The sequence below is a fragment of the Amblyomma americanum genome, chromosome 6 (assembly GCF_052857255.1).
Source record: "Amblyomma americanum isolate KBUSLIRL-KWMA chromosome 6, ASM5285725v1, whole genome shotgun sequence".
NCBI classification, from domain to species: Eukaryota; Metazoa; Arthropoda; class Arachnida; order Ixodida; family Ixodidae; genus Amblyomma; species Amblyomma americanum.
Genome location: NC_135502.1, coordinates 25930117 through 25945827, shown reverse-complemented (window position 1 = coordinate 25945827; position 15711 = coordinate 25930117). Strand labels below are relative to the sequence as shown.

At 46.6% G+C, this 15711-nt stretch overlaps 1 protein-coding gene across 5 annotated transcripts in view; it reads right to left on the bottom strand.

Moving 5' to 3' along the window:
* The window catches only part of LOC144136459 (thrombospondin type-1 domain-containing protein 7A-like), a 493908-nt gene that overhangs the window by 159726 nt on the left and 318471 nt on the right, over window positions 1–15711 (bottom strand). For all 5 annotated transcript variants that reach the window (XM_077668802.1, XM_077668803.1, XM_077668801.1 and 2 more), the window contains 6 exons: window positions 15261–15425; window positions 13281–13486; window positions 10931–11126; window positions 7457–7655; window positions 5125–5237; window positions 1420–1662 (listed from right to left, as the gene is read on the bottom strand). In XM_077668802.1, coding sequence (XP_077524928.1) covers window positions 1420–1662; window positions 5125–5237; window positions 7457–7655; window positions 10931–11126; window positions 13281–13486; window positions 15261–15425 — 1122 coding nt within the window. The remainder of the gene's footprint in view (window positions 1–1419; window positions 1663–5124; window positions 5238–7456; window positions 7656–10930; window positions 11127–13280; window positions 13487–15260; window positions 15426–15711) is intronic.

Below are 15711 nucleotides of genomic sequence, written 5' to 3'. Positions count from 1 at the left end.
TTCCCAAGCATTTCACCCTGATTAAACCAAGGACCAGGCCAGGGCAAGCTTGTACCCACTTTATCACCAGTGGGTACCCGGCAACAATGGGGATCGAACCCCGCATCTCCCGCATGCGAGGTGGATGCTCAATCGACTAGGCCACCGCTGAGGTCTGACTGTAAAACGATTAAGCAGCTTTTTTTCTGGCCCCAGCTGTTTTAATCGACGCTGCCAGGTGTTGGAGAGCAAAGTATTAATTACATTCAGCGCTTCCGCTGCTACGGACGCTTGTTTCCTATATGAGTTGAGCACTCAGTGCTTGTTGTCCGAAGGCTTCATGCAACACTTGAGGAAGTTTGCCTTATGCTAACAAAAACTTCAGAATTAAACCTCCATCGAGGACTGTTTTTCTGATTTACCTATGCCCCGCTTTCCTGCACGTCCATAGCTATTTCCACGTGACGATCAACTGTGGCGAAACTGCGGACTTCATCCGGAATAATTTATTTCCACTTGAGAGAAAGCTAAAGAGTGCGATAGATGGCACCAGGAGATATTGATATTTATGGCCTATGTTTCCTACATGCTCCAGAATCTGTTTATAAAATGTTTCCTGTGCTCACAGCAAGCAGTCTTGATGGTCATTGGAAACCAATGAGGCGCTCGAAGTATTCAACATTCCCGCGATAATATTGTATGTTCAGCAGCATGCAGTTCGTGGTAGCAGCTGGGCGAATGAGAAGCGTTTGTCCCACTTTTCTGGGCTTCTATTGTATTGCATTACTCTAGAAGCGACACATTCGTACAAACAGCACCGTGATCCTATCAATTTATTTTCACTTCTATGACGAAAGGCCTAGGCTACGATTTGTAAAGACAAACAATAAACTGCAGTGTCCGTATTGCGACGGTTGCTCTGTGCAAACTTTTTTTGCCTTTTCATAGCGAGGTACCACGTTAGAAAACGGCAGTTGCTAATAAAAGCGGATGACTCCCAGGGTGCTGTATTAATGCACTAGCCAATCACGGCTGTAAAAAAAGTCTGCATTTCAACGTTTCATTCTGTTAAACAAGTAAGAGGCATCCAACTTAAAGCGCTCATAATTTTGGCTTTTAATTAGCTTTTTATTTACGTAAGAAAATAATATTTAACAACGGTCTATTTCCATGCCGCGGAGCGACAACGTTTGCCAATTATGAATTACGACTCAACGTGACTGGAGAATAAAGTTGTAAACGTTGTAGCGAATTTAACATTGTTATAAGAAAAGTGTGCTCAATATTTTTGCCAAGCAGCCTGTGGTGATATTCTCCTCGTTAACGTGGGTGCTATCTTGCCGCTGCCAACTCAAGCTGGGGCCATTCTATACTAGGATATGGCCAATGCTTCCCGGTAAACAGGAAAATTTTCTTTAATACAAGACGGGAGCTGCTCACTTCGCACTTGAAAGCCGCTCCCGCAGCGAGCGTCCGGAGCAAGGACGCACTGTGACCATGGCGACGAGCTCCATCGGTAAGCGTCCTGGCCCTGCTGTGAGCTGCGCCCCAGCTGGCACCAGGGTTCACCGGCGGTCGGGTTGCAGAGCCGCACCTCGCGTAAGCTCTGCCACGGGCATGGCTTACCACCCGGCGTCTCTCGACGAAGCACGAACCGCTCGCGCACCAGCACAGGTTCAGCCCCTGCGTACACGGCGAATGAACACCAGTGAGAAGGCGGGACAAAAAGTTGGGCGAATTGGTTCGATTCTGCAACTCGACAGCGCGAAAGACGAAAGAAAACAAAGCGAGTCTCCGTGCCCCGTGTATCGTCTTGTTTTAAGGCGAAAGCCTTTAATGGCTCATACTCGCGGCCATGGCGCCCGATGTCGCGCTCTTCAGCAACTCGATAAGAAAAAAATCTGTGTGCACGATGGGATTCGAGCCGCCATCCTTCCGCTCTGCAGCCGATCGTGCTAACGACTACGCTACTTCCTGCCAACACACACGTAGTTCGCCTTGTCTAGGACGCTGGAGAGTGTTTGCGGAAAGGCATCGAATCAGACCGATGCCTCCCAAACGCCCTCCAATGCCTCGAGCCTTTAAGATTCACAAACAATTGTGTACCTATTTATCAACTTAACCGCACATCAGTGACACAAGCAGCAACACTGCGCTTAAGGATTTCGCCTCAACACACTTTAGGTCAACAAAGTGGCCCCCTGAATTTTTCTTTCGTCTTTCGCGCTGTAGAATTATGGAAGACGGGACCACATGGGGAAACAGCTCAAGCTGCCATCACAAAGCGTGTGCCACAAGATGCGCACCTTCAACGCGCTCATACTTTACTTGGGCCGATGATTGCAGGATTGCGATGCAGGAATCGGAGGACTTCGTTTTTTGTCATACGTCAATTTACAGCTTATTGCTTGGTAACTCATCGTCTTACCTCGGCCTTATTTGCGTGCTTTTGGCTTGTCCTGCACTGTTCTCTTCATTACAATATTTTCCATAGACATTCTCATCCCGGAATGCGCCTACACATGACTCTAACCAGCCATGAGTAGTTGCGGGAACATGTTCCAAATTGAGGCAAGCCTTTTGAGAAAAGTAAAAAATACAAAGCAAATTTTTTTTGTACGCACAGCCCCAGAAGTTTACCGGACATTACCAAAAACTTCCCAATAAAATCTCCATTCAGGTCTGCTTTTCTTCTGGTCATTCTTAACTATTTCCATCTGACAACCGCCAATCATGAATGACGAATGGCAAGCGTAGCATGGGGTGGCAGAAAGTTAAGTGGGCGGATGAGATTAAGAAGTTTGCGGGTACACGGTGGGCTCAGCTGGCAAAGGACAGGGTTAATGGTGGCAAAGGACAGGGAGAGACATGGGAGAGGCCTTTGCCCTGCTGTGGGCGTAGTCAGGCTGATTATGATGATGATGATGCACCGGCGCATTGCTGTCCTCCAGTATCTGCATAAATAGCACGCACACCTCTCAAGACTGAAAGTGATTGCTGTTATGACTTCTCTTTTGCGAAGTTTCGAGCCTTTTTAAGAACACAACATCCTGCTCAAACACCACCGGCGCATGGTTAGCGCGCACTGTTCATTTTGTATCTTTAGTAAAACGTCTTGACTTGTTTTATTATATTCTGGTGTGAAAAGTTTTATTTTCTACTTCATTTGTTTGCAATCCGCCTATACATTCGACCGTCGTTCATCAACATTCGTGATTGCGGGTGCCTAATGCGCGAAGCCTGATGACGCGCCTAAACTCTGCATTCACAGTGTCCTGTCACGAGACACCGAGAGATACGAGTAAGTGAACACAAAGTGATTGTGAGTGGCGCTAGTTAAGATGAATGCGAATGCATGGACAATAATATTAGCGCCAAAAGCAACTTGCCCTTTCGGAACGAACATCACAAATAAAAACGGCCACAGGGAAATCTGTCATGCACACAATAGAAGGGTCGAAACTGCGCACAAAAGAACGAATCCCAGAAAAGGAAAAATTGAGTGACAAGGCCAGACCGGTCTTTACGCTTTCGCGAACTTCCATGGTGACAGTGACGTCTGGCATGCCAGTGACAGGCGACTATGCGTAGCTGCAGCCTAGGCGTCTTTCTTTACCCGTGGCATGCTTCCGCGATGTTTATCTCGACTTTGTTGCTCACGTCCCCCTCCCCCTCTCCCCCCTCCACCCCACACACAGACAATGACAAACAAAGAACTGCATGGACATCTTTTCTCTTGGGTTCGTGATACCAACAATGACGCAGCATTTCAACTTAAATGGCTGGGACGTGATAAGAACAAACAAAAAGCTCCTTTAAGCAGGCCTGTGTTTCATGTCACGAGTGTAGCTAATACAGACACTGGGTTATACAGTGAGCTGGTGCTGGATCTTATTTAACATTATGTAATGAATGTTCAAGTATAGTCAACCCTCCGCTGGGAGTATTATTTTCCTGGGTTATTATTACAAAGCAAGCATGACAAAAAAAAAAGGGCAGATAGTCAAGCACACATACTTCCACGAACGGCCTCTACTAGTTGCGAATTCATCAAGCGTCCAGTGCCTGAACGCATTTTCTCATTAGTTCTTCAAACACGAGGCACGACGGAAATTGTGCAGTGCTTTTGATGCAATGGCCTGGGTAATCCCATCGGTCTCTACACGTACAAACAAAAAAGAAAATATATAGGATCGGCAGTTGAGAAGTGCATAGAAATATTGAATTTTGAGACAAGCTGAACGGGCGACAATTTGTATGTTTAGGAATAGTCTATTACAAAAAAACAAGAATAATTTTTCTTTTAAGTGCACAAAAGGAGTAAAACCGCTGTGTAAGCTTTTTTTTTTTTTGGGGGGGGGGGGGGTGGATTTATTTTTGTTCCCCCAGAAAGCTTGTGATCCGGCTGACTTTATTGTCCAATTAACGAATGGTAGGGTGCTGGTGGTAGAACCTGTATGGTATTAGTGCTTGCGACACTCTTTTCCCAAGCATTTGAACCTAGAAACGCCCAGTATCAGGCCGTGGGAAATCTTGTATTCTTTATAAAACAGGTGGTTACTCGGCGGCACTGAGCATAGAACGTAGGCCTTCCCGAATGGGAGGCGGATGTTTGAGCACAAGGCCACCGCTTCGGGTAAAAAAAAAAGGCCCCGAGTGGGCTTTTACCGCATGAGGCGTATTTAAGTTGTTTGAAGGAAGAACCGTCCATTGGACCCGTCAACGCAACGGTTTGGCCAAGACCCTTTGGAATGTACTGTAATGCACTTGCTGCTCATCACTAACTGATATAAAAAGACGCAATTTAAGACCCAAATCTCTGCGCTTTTCGATAGTAATATGTTCCGCACTGCAGCGTGTCCATTATTACTATTTTACTTTCAAAACATGATAGCGATTTTAATACATGCTATCTGCTTAGGTGTATGATAACGGCTAGAGCCTGGTGACTCTTAAAACGCCCTGAAATTTCAAAGCGCCAATGTTTCTTTGCATTTATTGGACCATTCTGATACAAGTTCAGTGAATTGTGCTCGACTCCAGAATAGCAGTGACGCAGCGGGTTATTTTTGGACGCACAGCCTTAAAGTACACAAGCGGAGAATTGCGTTAAAAGAGCTGAAAATAACGAGGCCGGACGCTCACCATCACCACAATCTTTGCATAGCCTCCAGTCTGAAAAATTGGTCACTTGGCAATCGACTGGACATGGTATGCGGCAGTGCTGTGAATTGACTGGCTTCTTGAGCGGAGCACACCTGAAACGAGACGAGGAGCGGTGAGATAGAGAACGAGGGAGCCAAGAGAAAAACATTCATCGCTCGCTGTGAACTTTTTCTATGTGTTAAATAATCTGTGTTAATCAGTCTCCAGCGTACTATTTTCTATATCTCGGCGCCATCTTTATTGCGAAATAGAATCGTGTGCTAATAGCTAGCTGGTTCGCTAGCTGCTAGCTAACTCTGCTAGCTGGTTCGCGAAGCGATTAACAGAATGATAACGTCACGCATGACGGCACGACGATTTTGCTTATATATGCCTTGAGAGGGTTACAATGAGTGCTTTACTGTCTATCAAATGTGTTCGTCGGTCTGTCTGTTGTTGCCAGGAAGAAAGGAAAGGAAAGTGCACAGGCCTGCTCACTGGCTCAAGCTGAGCCACAATCGCTACCACGTGCAGATAGTAGGAGAGTTGAAAGAGGGGAGAGAAAGACAGGATAGCAAAGACGCGCTAAAGACAAGGCCGATCCCGGAGGTAGTGCAATACCGGGCCAACCGGTGGCGGGAGTGAAGCATCCTTCAAACTCTCCGCCACATTTCCAAAAATAAGTCCAATTGGACCCGTAATAGATACTCTACGGGGTCCGGACATTCGCCACCTCACGCAGACTTGCAGAACTTATACGGTAGCGTGTTTGCGGGCAGCTTCGCGAGCGCGTTCTTAATCTGTGCAACCCGCAGCACGTTTGTGCCTCGTGCCAGCATGCGGCGCACGAGAAGGGTTTCGAGGCATATGGCGGCAGAGGTTGCATGAGGCACGCGCTGTGTGCACAGGGTGGTCACGTGATCGCTGGCGTGCTCGCGCCCTAGCGGAAGGCGGGGAACGTCACGCGTGGCATGTGTTCTCTTTGAGGCAGCGCGAGAGCGCCTACGCACACTCCTTTCGAGGGTCGAGGATATAGATATCGTCAGAATAAGCCGTATTACGCGTGTTCAGCCGTAACAACACGCAAGCATGGACGCGCAAACAGCAAACACTCACTCAAAGAGACTCACTCAATAAATCAGCCATTAGCGCACTCCCTTCACCTCTTTTCTCTCCCTCCCTCTCTCACTTAACAACTCATTCACCCACCCACAAATTCACCCGTTCATCCACTTAATCACATTCGCTACAGTTACCTCATCGCCCGCTCATTCACGCACGACTTTTTTAACCCTCTCCGAGACTCACGGAGACTCACAGAAAAGCATCGTCGCAGCTATAACGATGATAACAGCAATGGTATCAGCACAGCAACAAATTATCCTTACTGGGTGGAGCACGACTACAATATGAATGTTATCCCTCAGAGCTGGCGCCTTGCTTGCTTCAGAGCTATAAACTGTTGGCAGTGTCAGAGAAATCGTTAACCATCAAGCATCGGATTGTAATGATTCCGCATTAACCTCTTCCTTCTAGGAAGAAGAAGCATGCGTTTGGTGCACTTGTAGCCTACTCGCGAGCTACTAGAGCCAAAAAAAAAAGGAAAGGGTACCCGCACTTGTCTAGCCGAGAGGAAGTGGGCATTTCGTCTCGGAACAAAATTATTCGATCATTAGCGCTCGGTATTAGAACCTCGGTGATTTTTCAGATAGTTGAAGCACTTTAGGCATAGAAAACAGAAGTTTGATAGCAGAAGCTGTTAAGGCCATGCCACCCGCTTATGAGCTGCCGTTTATTTTTATATTGTTAGATATGACGTCATGACAACGCTCCGCGTTGACAGCCCACGATGTCGGTCACTAACTGGTCCGAAGGGAATGACGACACTCACGATGACGAATTTTCCCCTCTCGCTCCTTCCGACCCTCACCCATTTTCCTCTCTGCGTCTGTGAGCTGAAGGTCCATATTATTTGGACGGTTAGCAACCACAGTACGGATAGCTGGTGGGGCTCTCCCTTTGACTGGTTACGGCACCTAGCTACTTCAACTCCAACAGAGAAAAAGAGGCCCTGCACAGCGTTATTAAAAACTTCAACTGGTATCGCAATTTAACGCTACCCACGCTGTCGCTGAAATTCTCAGTGCCACAAGGACAAAAGTCGGATCAATTTGTTTTCTTTTTTTTCATCCCTTCTTTGTTATATTTCTTCCTTGGTCATGATTTCCTTAACGTGATCGGGTCTTTTTACCCACTATAATCTCGCCAGTAGCAATATTTTCCATTGTCACGTTCTTAAACGCGGCGCGAATGCGCGTACAATGTAGCTCACTTCTTGTCGGAGACGATTCCTTTTCCTTTGAAGTAGCAGTTGACGGTGCGGTTCTGCCTTCCCCGGCCGCACCCGCTGGTGGCGTTCTCGGCAACGCACTTCTTCCAGGGGCCGGTCCTCCAGTGCATGCCGAAGCAGCGCACCATGTTACAGTCATCCACCTCCTTCAGCTCCGATTTGGATGGGCACGGGGCGCCACCTACAAAAGGCATGAAGAAGCATTTACCACGAATAATTGGTACAGGCAGTCTGTCAGCCGGGTTGTAAACGCCGCATAGACATAATGAGTACGACCGCATCTTTTCGCTAGTTGCCGCCCCTCTAGAGCTCATGAACATGGTGCGGTTTTTGTCAACCACCAGGCTCAATCCACTGCTACGACGCAGGAGTGCTCGCGCGCAGTTTTCATTTCTGAAAGGACTAGGAACATTACTAGGACCAGATGATGTGTGGTGGCAATAAACGACCCTGTGCTTTTGTCTCATAAACCAGGCTTAATTATGGCTTGTGGATTCATGACATGATGCTTGACTTCAAAAATTGAACTTTTATAGAGCGCAGAACGAATCTATTAACTTGCGAGTTCTCTACCACAACAAGAAATGTTCAGGAACAGATTTTTATCCTACTTATAGAACACCAGTAAGCGATGGCGGTCACGTATCTACAGGCGGCCCCAGTAGATAAGGAAATAGCCAGTCTGCTCAGAATACCAAATTCTGAGGTTATGTCTGCACGGAATTTGAAATTGACTTCTGTATACTGTTCTTTCATGCTGCAGAGGATACCTATAAAAAATGTTCTTGCTAATCACTCTGATTAAGAAATCAATAGTTAAATGCCGACGATGTGTTCTCCATCGTATTGCTACTGCATCTAAGTCTCTGTACCAGCTGGAAGAAAGAGCTCCACCGCTTTGTAAAACAAGCAATAACAAAACTGAAATCTTTTTTCCATTTGACCACAATTCCGCATTGCTAAATCTTCTAGATACTTGCGAATATTGGGAAAATAAAGTATCTCCATGCCTTAAAACCTGTGTGGTTGACCGTAGCCATAACTTTAGCAGACTAGCTCTTGTTCTTCAAAATCTTTGCAGCCTTAAAGCTTTTTATCCGGGGGATATCCAAACTAACCTGTACGGGAATATCTTTTCTGCTTATTTTCCAAACTTACATAGACTCGAAAACACAAGAAAAGTGCTTTTTGGGTTTCGTTATGAAACAACGGTTTGGTTTGGTTTATGGGTGTTTAACGTCCCAAAGCGACTCAGGCTATGAGAGACGCCGTAGTGAAGGGCTCCGGAAATTTCGACCACCTGGGGTTCTTTAACGTGCACTGACATCGCACAGTACACGGGCCTCTAGAATTTCGCCTCCATCGAAATTCGACCGCCGCGGCCGGGATCGAACCCGCGTCTTTCGGGCCAGCAGCCGAGCGTCATAACCGCTCAGCCACCGTGGCGGCTTAATGAAACAACGAATACTGCCGAAGTTAATGTATTACATTTACATGCCAACACATTGGCTGCTATTCATCACTAGCCGTGGCATCCTGCTACACAGCAGCGGGTCATGGATTCAACCACGACTGCAACGCTATGTTCTAGACGAAACGCAGTTCGAAAGCCATCTTCTACTAAGATTACTATGCATGCTGAAGAACAGGTTGAAATTAATACGAAGCTCTGCAGTTGTTTAAAGCCTCATAGACTACAGTGTTGGCTTGATATCTAACTTTTCCTATTGTTTATTATCATTTGATTCCCGCATTATTTACGAGCGATTTTAAGACGTCGGCTGCTGTAAATGTGCACACTGCACAGACGTGCAGGCGTACTAAGCAGAATTGCCCAGCACCGTGCTTTGTGTGGGAGCGTTATGGACCAGTAATGCAATGCAGCACGCTAGTTTACTATAACTTAGGCAGCAACAAAGAGCATCGCAGCATACTAAAAGCGGCGGCGTGGGCAATGCGGGTGCGGTTTCTTATTCTTGCTGACAAAAGAGTCATAGTTTACTAAGAAAGATTGCCGTCCACAGTAATGCTTTCGCTTTAGTTCGGCGCAAAAGCATCTCATTACCTGCCAGTGTCTTGCAAAACATTTAGCAAAATGCGCGTTGTGCTGCCCTCTAGGCACTTTAGTCTGAAGCGGACATTTGACAACTGCCAGCTTACCCGCAAGGGCGCGTGGATAGCGCTATCAATAATCCATCAAGCTCTCAAGCCCAGGGTAGCACATTTGCCTGTATAAACAGAAATGTTGGCTAACGATGCCGAAATGACCTGTGTTACCTAGAGAAAAAAAAAGAATTAAAACTAACCTACAAAGTAGACTCTTTTTCTGCGAATGGTAGCGAAGTTGTTTAGTGCACCGTCTCGAAAAGCATCGAATGCAGAGAAGGAACAAAACTGTGAGGCACTGAACCTAAAAGGTCACTTTTTTTTTTTCACGGAGTAAAACGGAAATTTTTGAAGGGGCTGACTTAGTTACACATAAGTCGGTTTCCAGCATCTATGCTACACCCGTCTTTTTAAACTACTTGCTTCGCTGGATTTAGGATTACGAAATATATTTATTCACATCTTTTAACGGGAATGCTTTGCAACGCTAAACTGTATCCATGGGGGATTCCGCTAAACATTTGACCAACATTAGTTAAACAGAACGTTAGCATTGCAAGTTAACGCGTGTGCCGAAGTTGGTGAGCTTTCAGTACCAAGATCAAAGTGGAGGACAGCCAGAAAACTCGGCAGGCATTTTCTAACAGAGCGCCGGTCTCCTAATTTTCATCCGCATTGCCCATGGCCGAACTTGGGCTTCCTGGAGTGATCGAATACGCCAGAAGCGATCGATTGTGGAGTATTCAGAGGCCGAATATTCACTGCCATATTATCCGAAGAGGCTACCGTTAGCTGCAACACAAAAAGTACGGCCTGTCTAATTTTTCGTACCGATCTCTAATTAAGATCATTATTATGCTAATCAATTAGCCTTCGTCAGTTGACTGGTGCTTCAGTCCACGTCAGCGTAATTATGTGTCCCAGGTTGTTTGCGCCAAATTGAGAGCGTATCTTGCACAAGCGAATTCATGATCCTAACTTTTAAAGAATATGGCACCAGATAACTAAACCAACGCCCTAAAATCAACTGTCGCGACAGCTCAGTCCGGGCTGATGAAAGGTCAGGTGGAGAGATGAGATTGTCTGCTATGTCTTACTATTTGCAATTATTTCATGGGACAGGGATCATTACGGGAGGCTTTTATACTTGTGCTTGTGTAACCAGGATGATGATGGTTACGGTGTTTACGATAGTGGTGCAGTTGATGGCGTTGGTTTCATGACAATGAAGCCCGATGAGCATAACAAATATGGTGGTAAAACACAAATAGCCGTGATGTGGCAGCAGCTGTAAGAATTCGGTCCTTTATCTTACCCTTGACAAATGACGAGAGAGAGAGTAGTGCTTACCCTTTCCTGGGTACCCGAGTATGGATCTATTCCGGGTCTGGATGCCGTAGTCCATTCTCTCGGCGCAAGGCGAAGAGCAAGGGGACCATGGGGACCATTTGGACAGCACGCAGTCTTCGGGACAGGGGACAGTGCATTCGCGCTCCTTGATGATTGGAGACTCGTAGATGATGCAGTGCGCATCATCCACCACTGACTGCATAGACCGAGGGACGCGCTTAGCCAACGCGTCATGATAATTGATTTGCGTGAAAAAGGGCGAAAAGAAAAGGCCTCAGGACGCGCTAAAACAACACAATCTAGGTGCCCGGTAGTGTGCGTTATCACTCATCACACAGGCCTCCGATAATACACAGATTTCTATGATTTTCAATTAATTCTGACATTTCGTTTTTCTCGCCTCGTCTTCTCGCCCTCGTTATTATCGAAATCAAGCACTCATAAAAGAAAGTAAATAGAATCCAGTTAAAGAATGTTTAGATTACATTGAACCTGCTCTCACAGTTGAGAAAGTTCTCGGTCGCGCTACAGTGGCACTACATTGATAAAGTACATAGGACGCACGAAAAGCGATGAGGAATATCAGCGCCACATTTGCAAATTATCATATTATTATATTGCACTTCCAAAGAGCACGTGATCCCGAATTTCAGCTCCACAAATGTGGTATCAAGCATTCGACATAGTACATACCTATGTGCTTCAGTTACAGCTCAGGTATCCTGCATAATTTGACGCCCTTAGATGATAAAAGTTCTGAAAGTTGTGGCGAGTGACTCTGTTGATGTGGCATCGTATCTTAATGCTTTGTTCTTTTATTTTTAATGCGGAAGCATTATAGAGGACATGTCGCGCAGAAAGTGAAGCCCTATGTGAAGCCCTAGGAGTGAAGCTGTAGCAGTGAAGCTGTAGGAGTGATGCCCTGCCCACCGATTTCTAAGCAAGCTGCTGATGGGCAATTAAATTAATGATTAGTCGCGAAAGGTCGCCCGGGTAAAGCTACGTGGGACGCACAAGCCCCACCGATGGCAGCACCTGTCATCGCAGGGCGGTCGCTGCACCACTGCGCCAGGATTACTATGAAAGCTTCCACAGAAATATGAAAGTAAAGTAGAGAATGATAGATGTCTTGGCGTTAAAATAAGATGACGAGAACGAAGACGCCAAGAGCTAAAAATAAGAGAAATTAAAATAAATTGTTTTGTGGACAAAAAGTGTAGTTCGTGACTGCTACCGCTCACGCATTTCCGTCGTGTCACCTAAGCGAGTGTCATGAAGTTTCTTTTTTATCTAATCGAGTTTTTTTATCTAATTCGATAAAAGTTATCTCGGAAAGGCGATTTTCAGTAATTATTTTGGACATACGACATGTGTTGCGACATGTGTCCCAAAATACAACAATAGTTCTACCACCGCGGTGGCTCAGTGGTTTTGGTTCTCGGTGTTACACCAGCAAAGAAGACGTTGGCTTCAAAAAACAGCTTTATTTACAGCCCCTCGCCTGTGCCTATAAAAAGGCCATGAAGGTAGGGTTTGGTAGGCGGTACTGCCTGATCCATGCATCAGTTATGCGTGTGTGCCTGCTGCCTTTGTCAGTTGTAAGTAAAGCCGTTTCTTGAAGCCAACGTATGTGTGGATGTAACACTCGGCTGCTGGCCCAAAAGACGCGGGTTTAATCCCGGCCGCGGTGGTCGCATTTCCATGGAGGTTAAATGCAGGAGACCCATGCACTGTTCGATGTCAGCGCACGTTAACGTATCCCATTTGGTAGAACTTATCCAGAGCCCTCCACTACGGCGTCCCTCATAGCCGAACTTGTTTTGGGACGTTAAGCGCCATAAACCAAACCTAACCACTGTAGTTCTTGTTACCACAAAATGTTTCCTGCATTCTACGGCAAGTGTGGAAGCATAGGTACGTAACGAGAGCCTATATTTTTGCCCCTTTAATGGAAGTAGACTGGTTACCTACCCTCGGCTCCCCAATGAGAAGCGGGGAAAAAAGTTTCGTAATGATGCGTTGGGAATACAACGTCGACGACTCTTTAACACGTGCACTGCATTGTGGGTTGCCGGTGGGTCACGTCATTTATTCATGCTCTGCGGCCACGAATTCTTGGTCATATGCTGAAGCTATGGGCCAGATTTAATTGTGAGGCCTAGGAAGGAAGACCTCGCTATAAAATTCGCCCTACAGCTTCATTGTGTCAGCCGGTATTAGCGGCCACACAACGTGAATAAACGACTACTCCCATCGGTGACCCACGACATACTGAACGTGTTAATATGGCACAAGTGTGAGTGCGTGAATTCAGCGCAGCGCCGGAATGCGGTTGTGAGGCACTTCGTACCCCGTCGAAGAACACGCAACTTGCGTTCCGCGTCTGTATGCCGTCTCCGCAGGTTCCTTCGGAGAGGGGCTTGCAGGGACCCCAGGGCTTGGGCTCCCAGTGCGAGAGCACGGCACGGTCGCAAGTCTCGACCTCTTTCAGGTGCGGGCACTCGCGACCACCACGGGAGGGCACCGCCAACACGGTGCGTGTGCGGACTCGGTAACCTGCGCCAACAACATGCAACCACAAATGGCTGCCTTCACACGTCTCCATTACAACGAATCGGGGATAAGCGCTACTAGTTTCCTTGTCTGCCGTCAAGTGGCGCTTATGTTTGAGAAATAAAAAATAGCCCATTGACATATGCCGTCGTTCAGGCAAGAAACAGAACGACCGAGTGTTATAAGCAACTAGGCTTAGCAGCACTGGCGAGGCGCTGTCCGGAATTCCTTCTAGTGTTAGCGGCTCAAGCGATTTCGCATAAATACTTGAAAGGCCTCAGAAAGTAATACTGCGCCTTTTCCTCCTCGACTTGATATAGCTTATACTAACGCTTACCATAGAGAATACCACAGGGAAGACCAAAGGTGTGCATGCTTATCGTTGTCACTTCATTCCGCGGAGATCGAGACATGTACCAGTCTTTTTTTCTTATTGAGAGAAGAAACGAACTGCTCGTCCCACTCTACCTCTCAGGCATTCTTAAAAAAGAAAAACCAGACAATGTAGTAAAAAAACAAATATAATAGCAACAGTGAACGATTGTGCAAGCATTCGTGGGCTCATCGGCAAATGGCCACTTATTGCATGCCCGTACTTTCTAGCATGATGAAGGATCGATGGGCTCCTCGAGTGGATGCCTAGTTATATATAAACTCGCTTTAAATAATGACTCAGCAACTGATAATCTTGAGACAACCAGCATCTTGCGCCAGACACGAACTTTGGGCACTGTGAATCAGTGCACGTTGCACGAGGAGTGACTTCGATGAATGCGCGCCGTTTTCACTTCCAGATTAGTCACAATTTGCTTAACACCTTAACAGCTTCTTTTATTTTTCATATCAGTGTATGGTTATAATAAAGAGGATGAGGCTGTGGATAACTCCTACACTCTTTAGCGTAGTAATTTCTGTAGCCTATATCAATTCCCTAGTAATGTCATGCGGCTCAAGGCGTTGTAATACCCGCAAAACAAGTTCAAAAACAATCATTCGCTAAGTTTTGTGCATTAAGCCCAACTGAATAGAAAACATCAGGAAGCGCACAGCGTGATCGGTGGCACACAAAAAAGAACAAAGAAGCACGGTGTGGTACACAGCTCTAAACGCGGTCTTAATGCAGTATAGAAAAACTAACTGGGAAACAGTTGTCAAAACTGAAGTCCCCGGCTCAGCCCATACCCCTCTCCGCTATGTCGACAGCACACTGCACACATTTGTGATGTCATTGAAATTTACTAGTTTTTACTACTACGCAAAGGTATGTTTTAGAGAATGATAAAACTGGAAAGCTGTCGCACTTCGTCGAATCGTCCGTGCACCGATTTGGCAGCTATCTCACGCACAGACAGCGATTGTCATTCTCCTTTTCTACTGAAGCTAAGAGTGCAACAACGCTAGTGCGCTGTATTATAATTATTATTATTCATGAACTTAGAAAGTGCGTGCTCAGTTCATACGTGATACTTCAGACATAAAGGAGGGCCGTATAGTACCGAGCCTCGTTGTAGGTTTGCTATTAGGTCGTATCACACGTGGGTGAAAGATGGAGGTAAAATTCTAGAATCCCGTGTACTGTGCGATGTCAGTGCATGCCAAAAGAACCCCAGGCGGTCGAAATTTCCGGAGCCCTTCACTACGGCGTCCCCATAGCCTGAGTCGATCTGGGACGTTAAACCCCCATAAACCGTAAGCCTAAGTACTTTCAGATTTTTTTTGGACTGTGTCAAGTGGTACATAAGGCAAAAAGCTACCACCTGATGTTTGCATTGCATACCTTCTTCAGGCGCTGGAAAAGGTGATCCACGAATGTGAGGCAGACACTGCCCCCAAGGCGACCAGTGAGACACCTGGCAGTGGATGGGGCACGGAACCTGGCACTGTTCTTGCACTGGCGGTCGCGGGTGCGGTGAGCACAGTTCACTCGACACTGGCGTCCAATCTGTGCAGCGAGGAAATAGAAAATGCCCCTGCTTATCGAACCTCAGTGATGCTGGTCCCTCTATCCCCCTGACAAATTCGGGCTGATGGAGACGTCGGCGACGTAATATCTCGAACTCAATCTATTCCTTCAAGAGCGCGTAAACGCACACATTTACGTATGCAGGTGCATACCATCACAGTGTGGAACACCGGCAAGCAGGTACAAGAGCCTTCAGCTCGGGGATGAAGAGAACAACTGCTGCCAGAACCCGCATCAAGAGCCTGTCGGTACCGGGGCCATATAC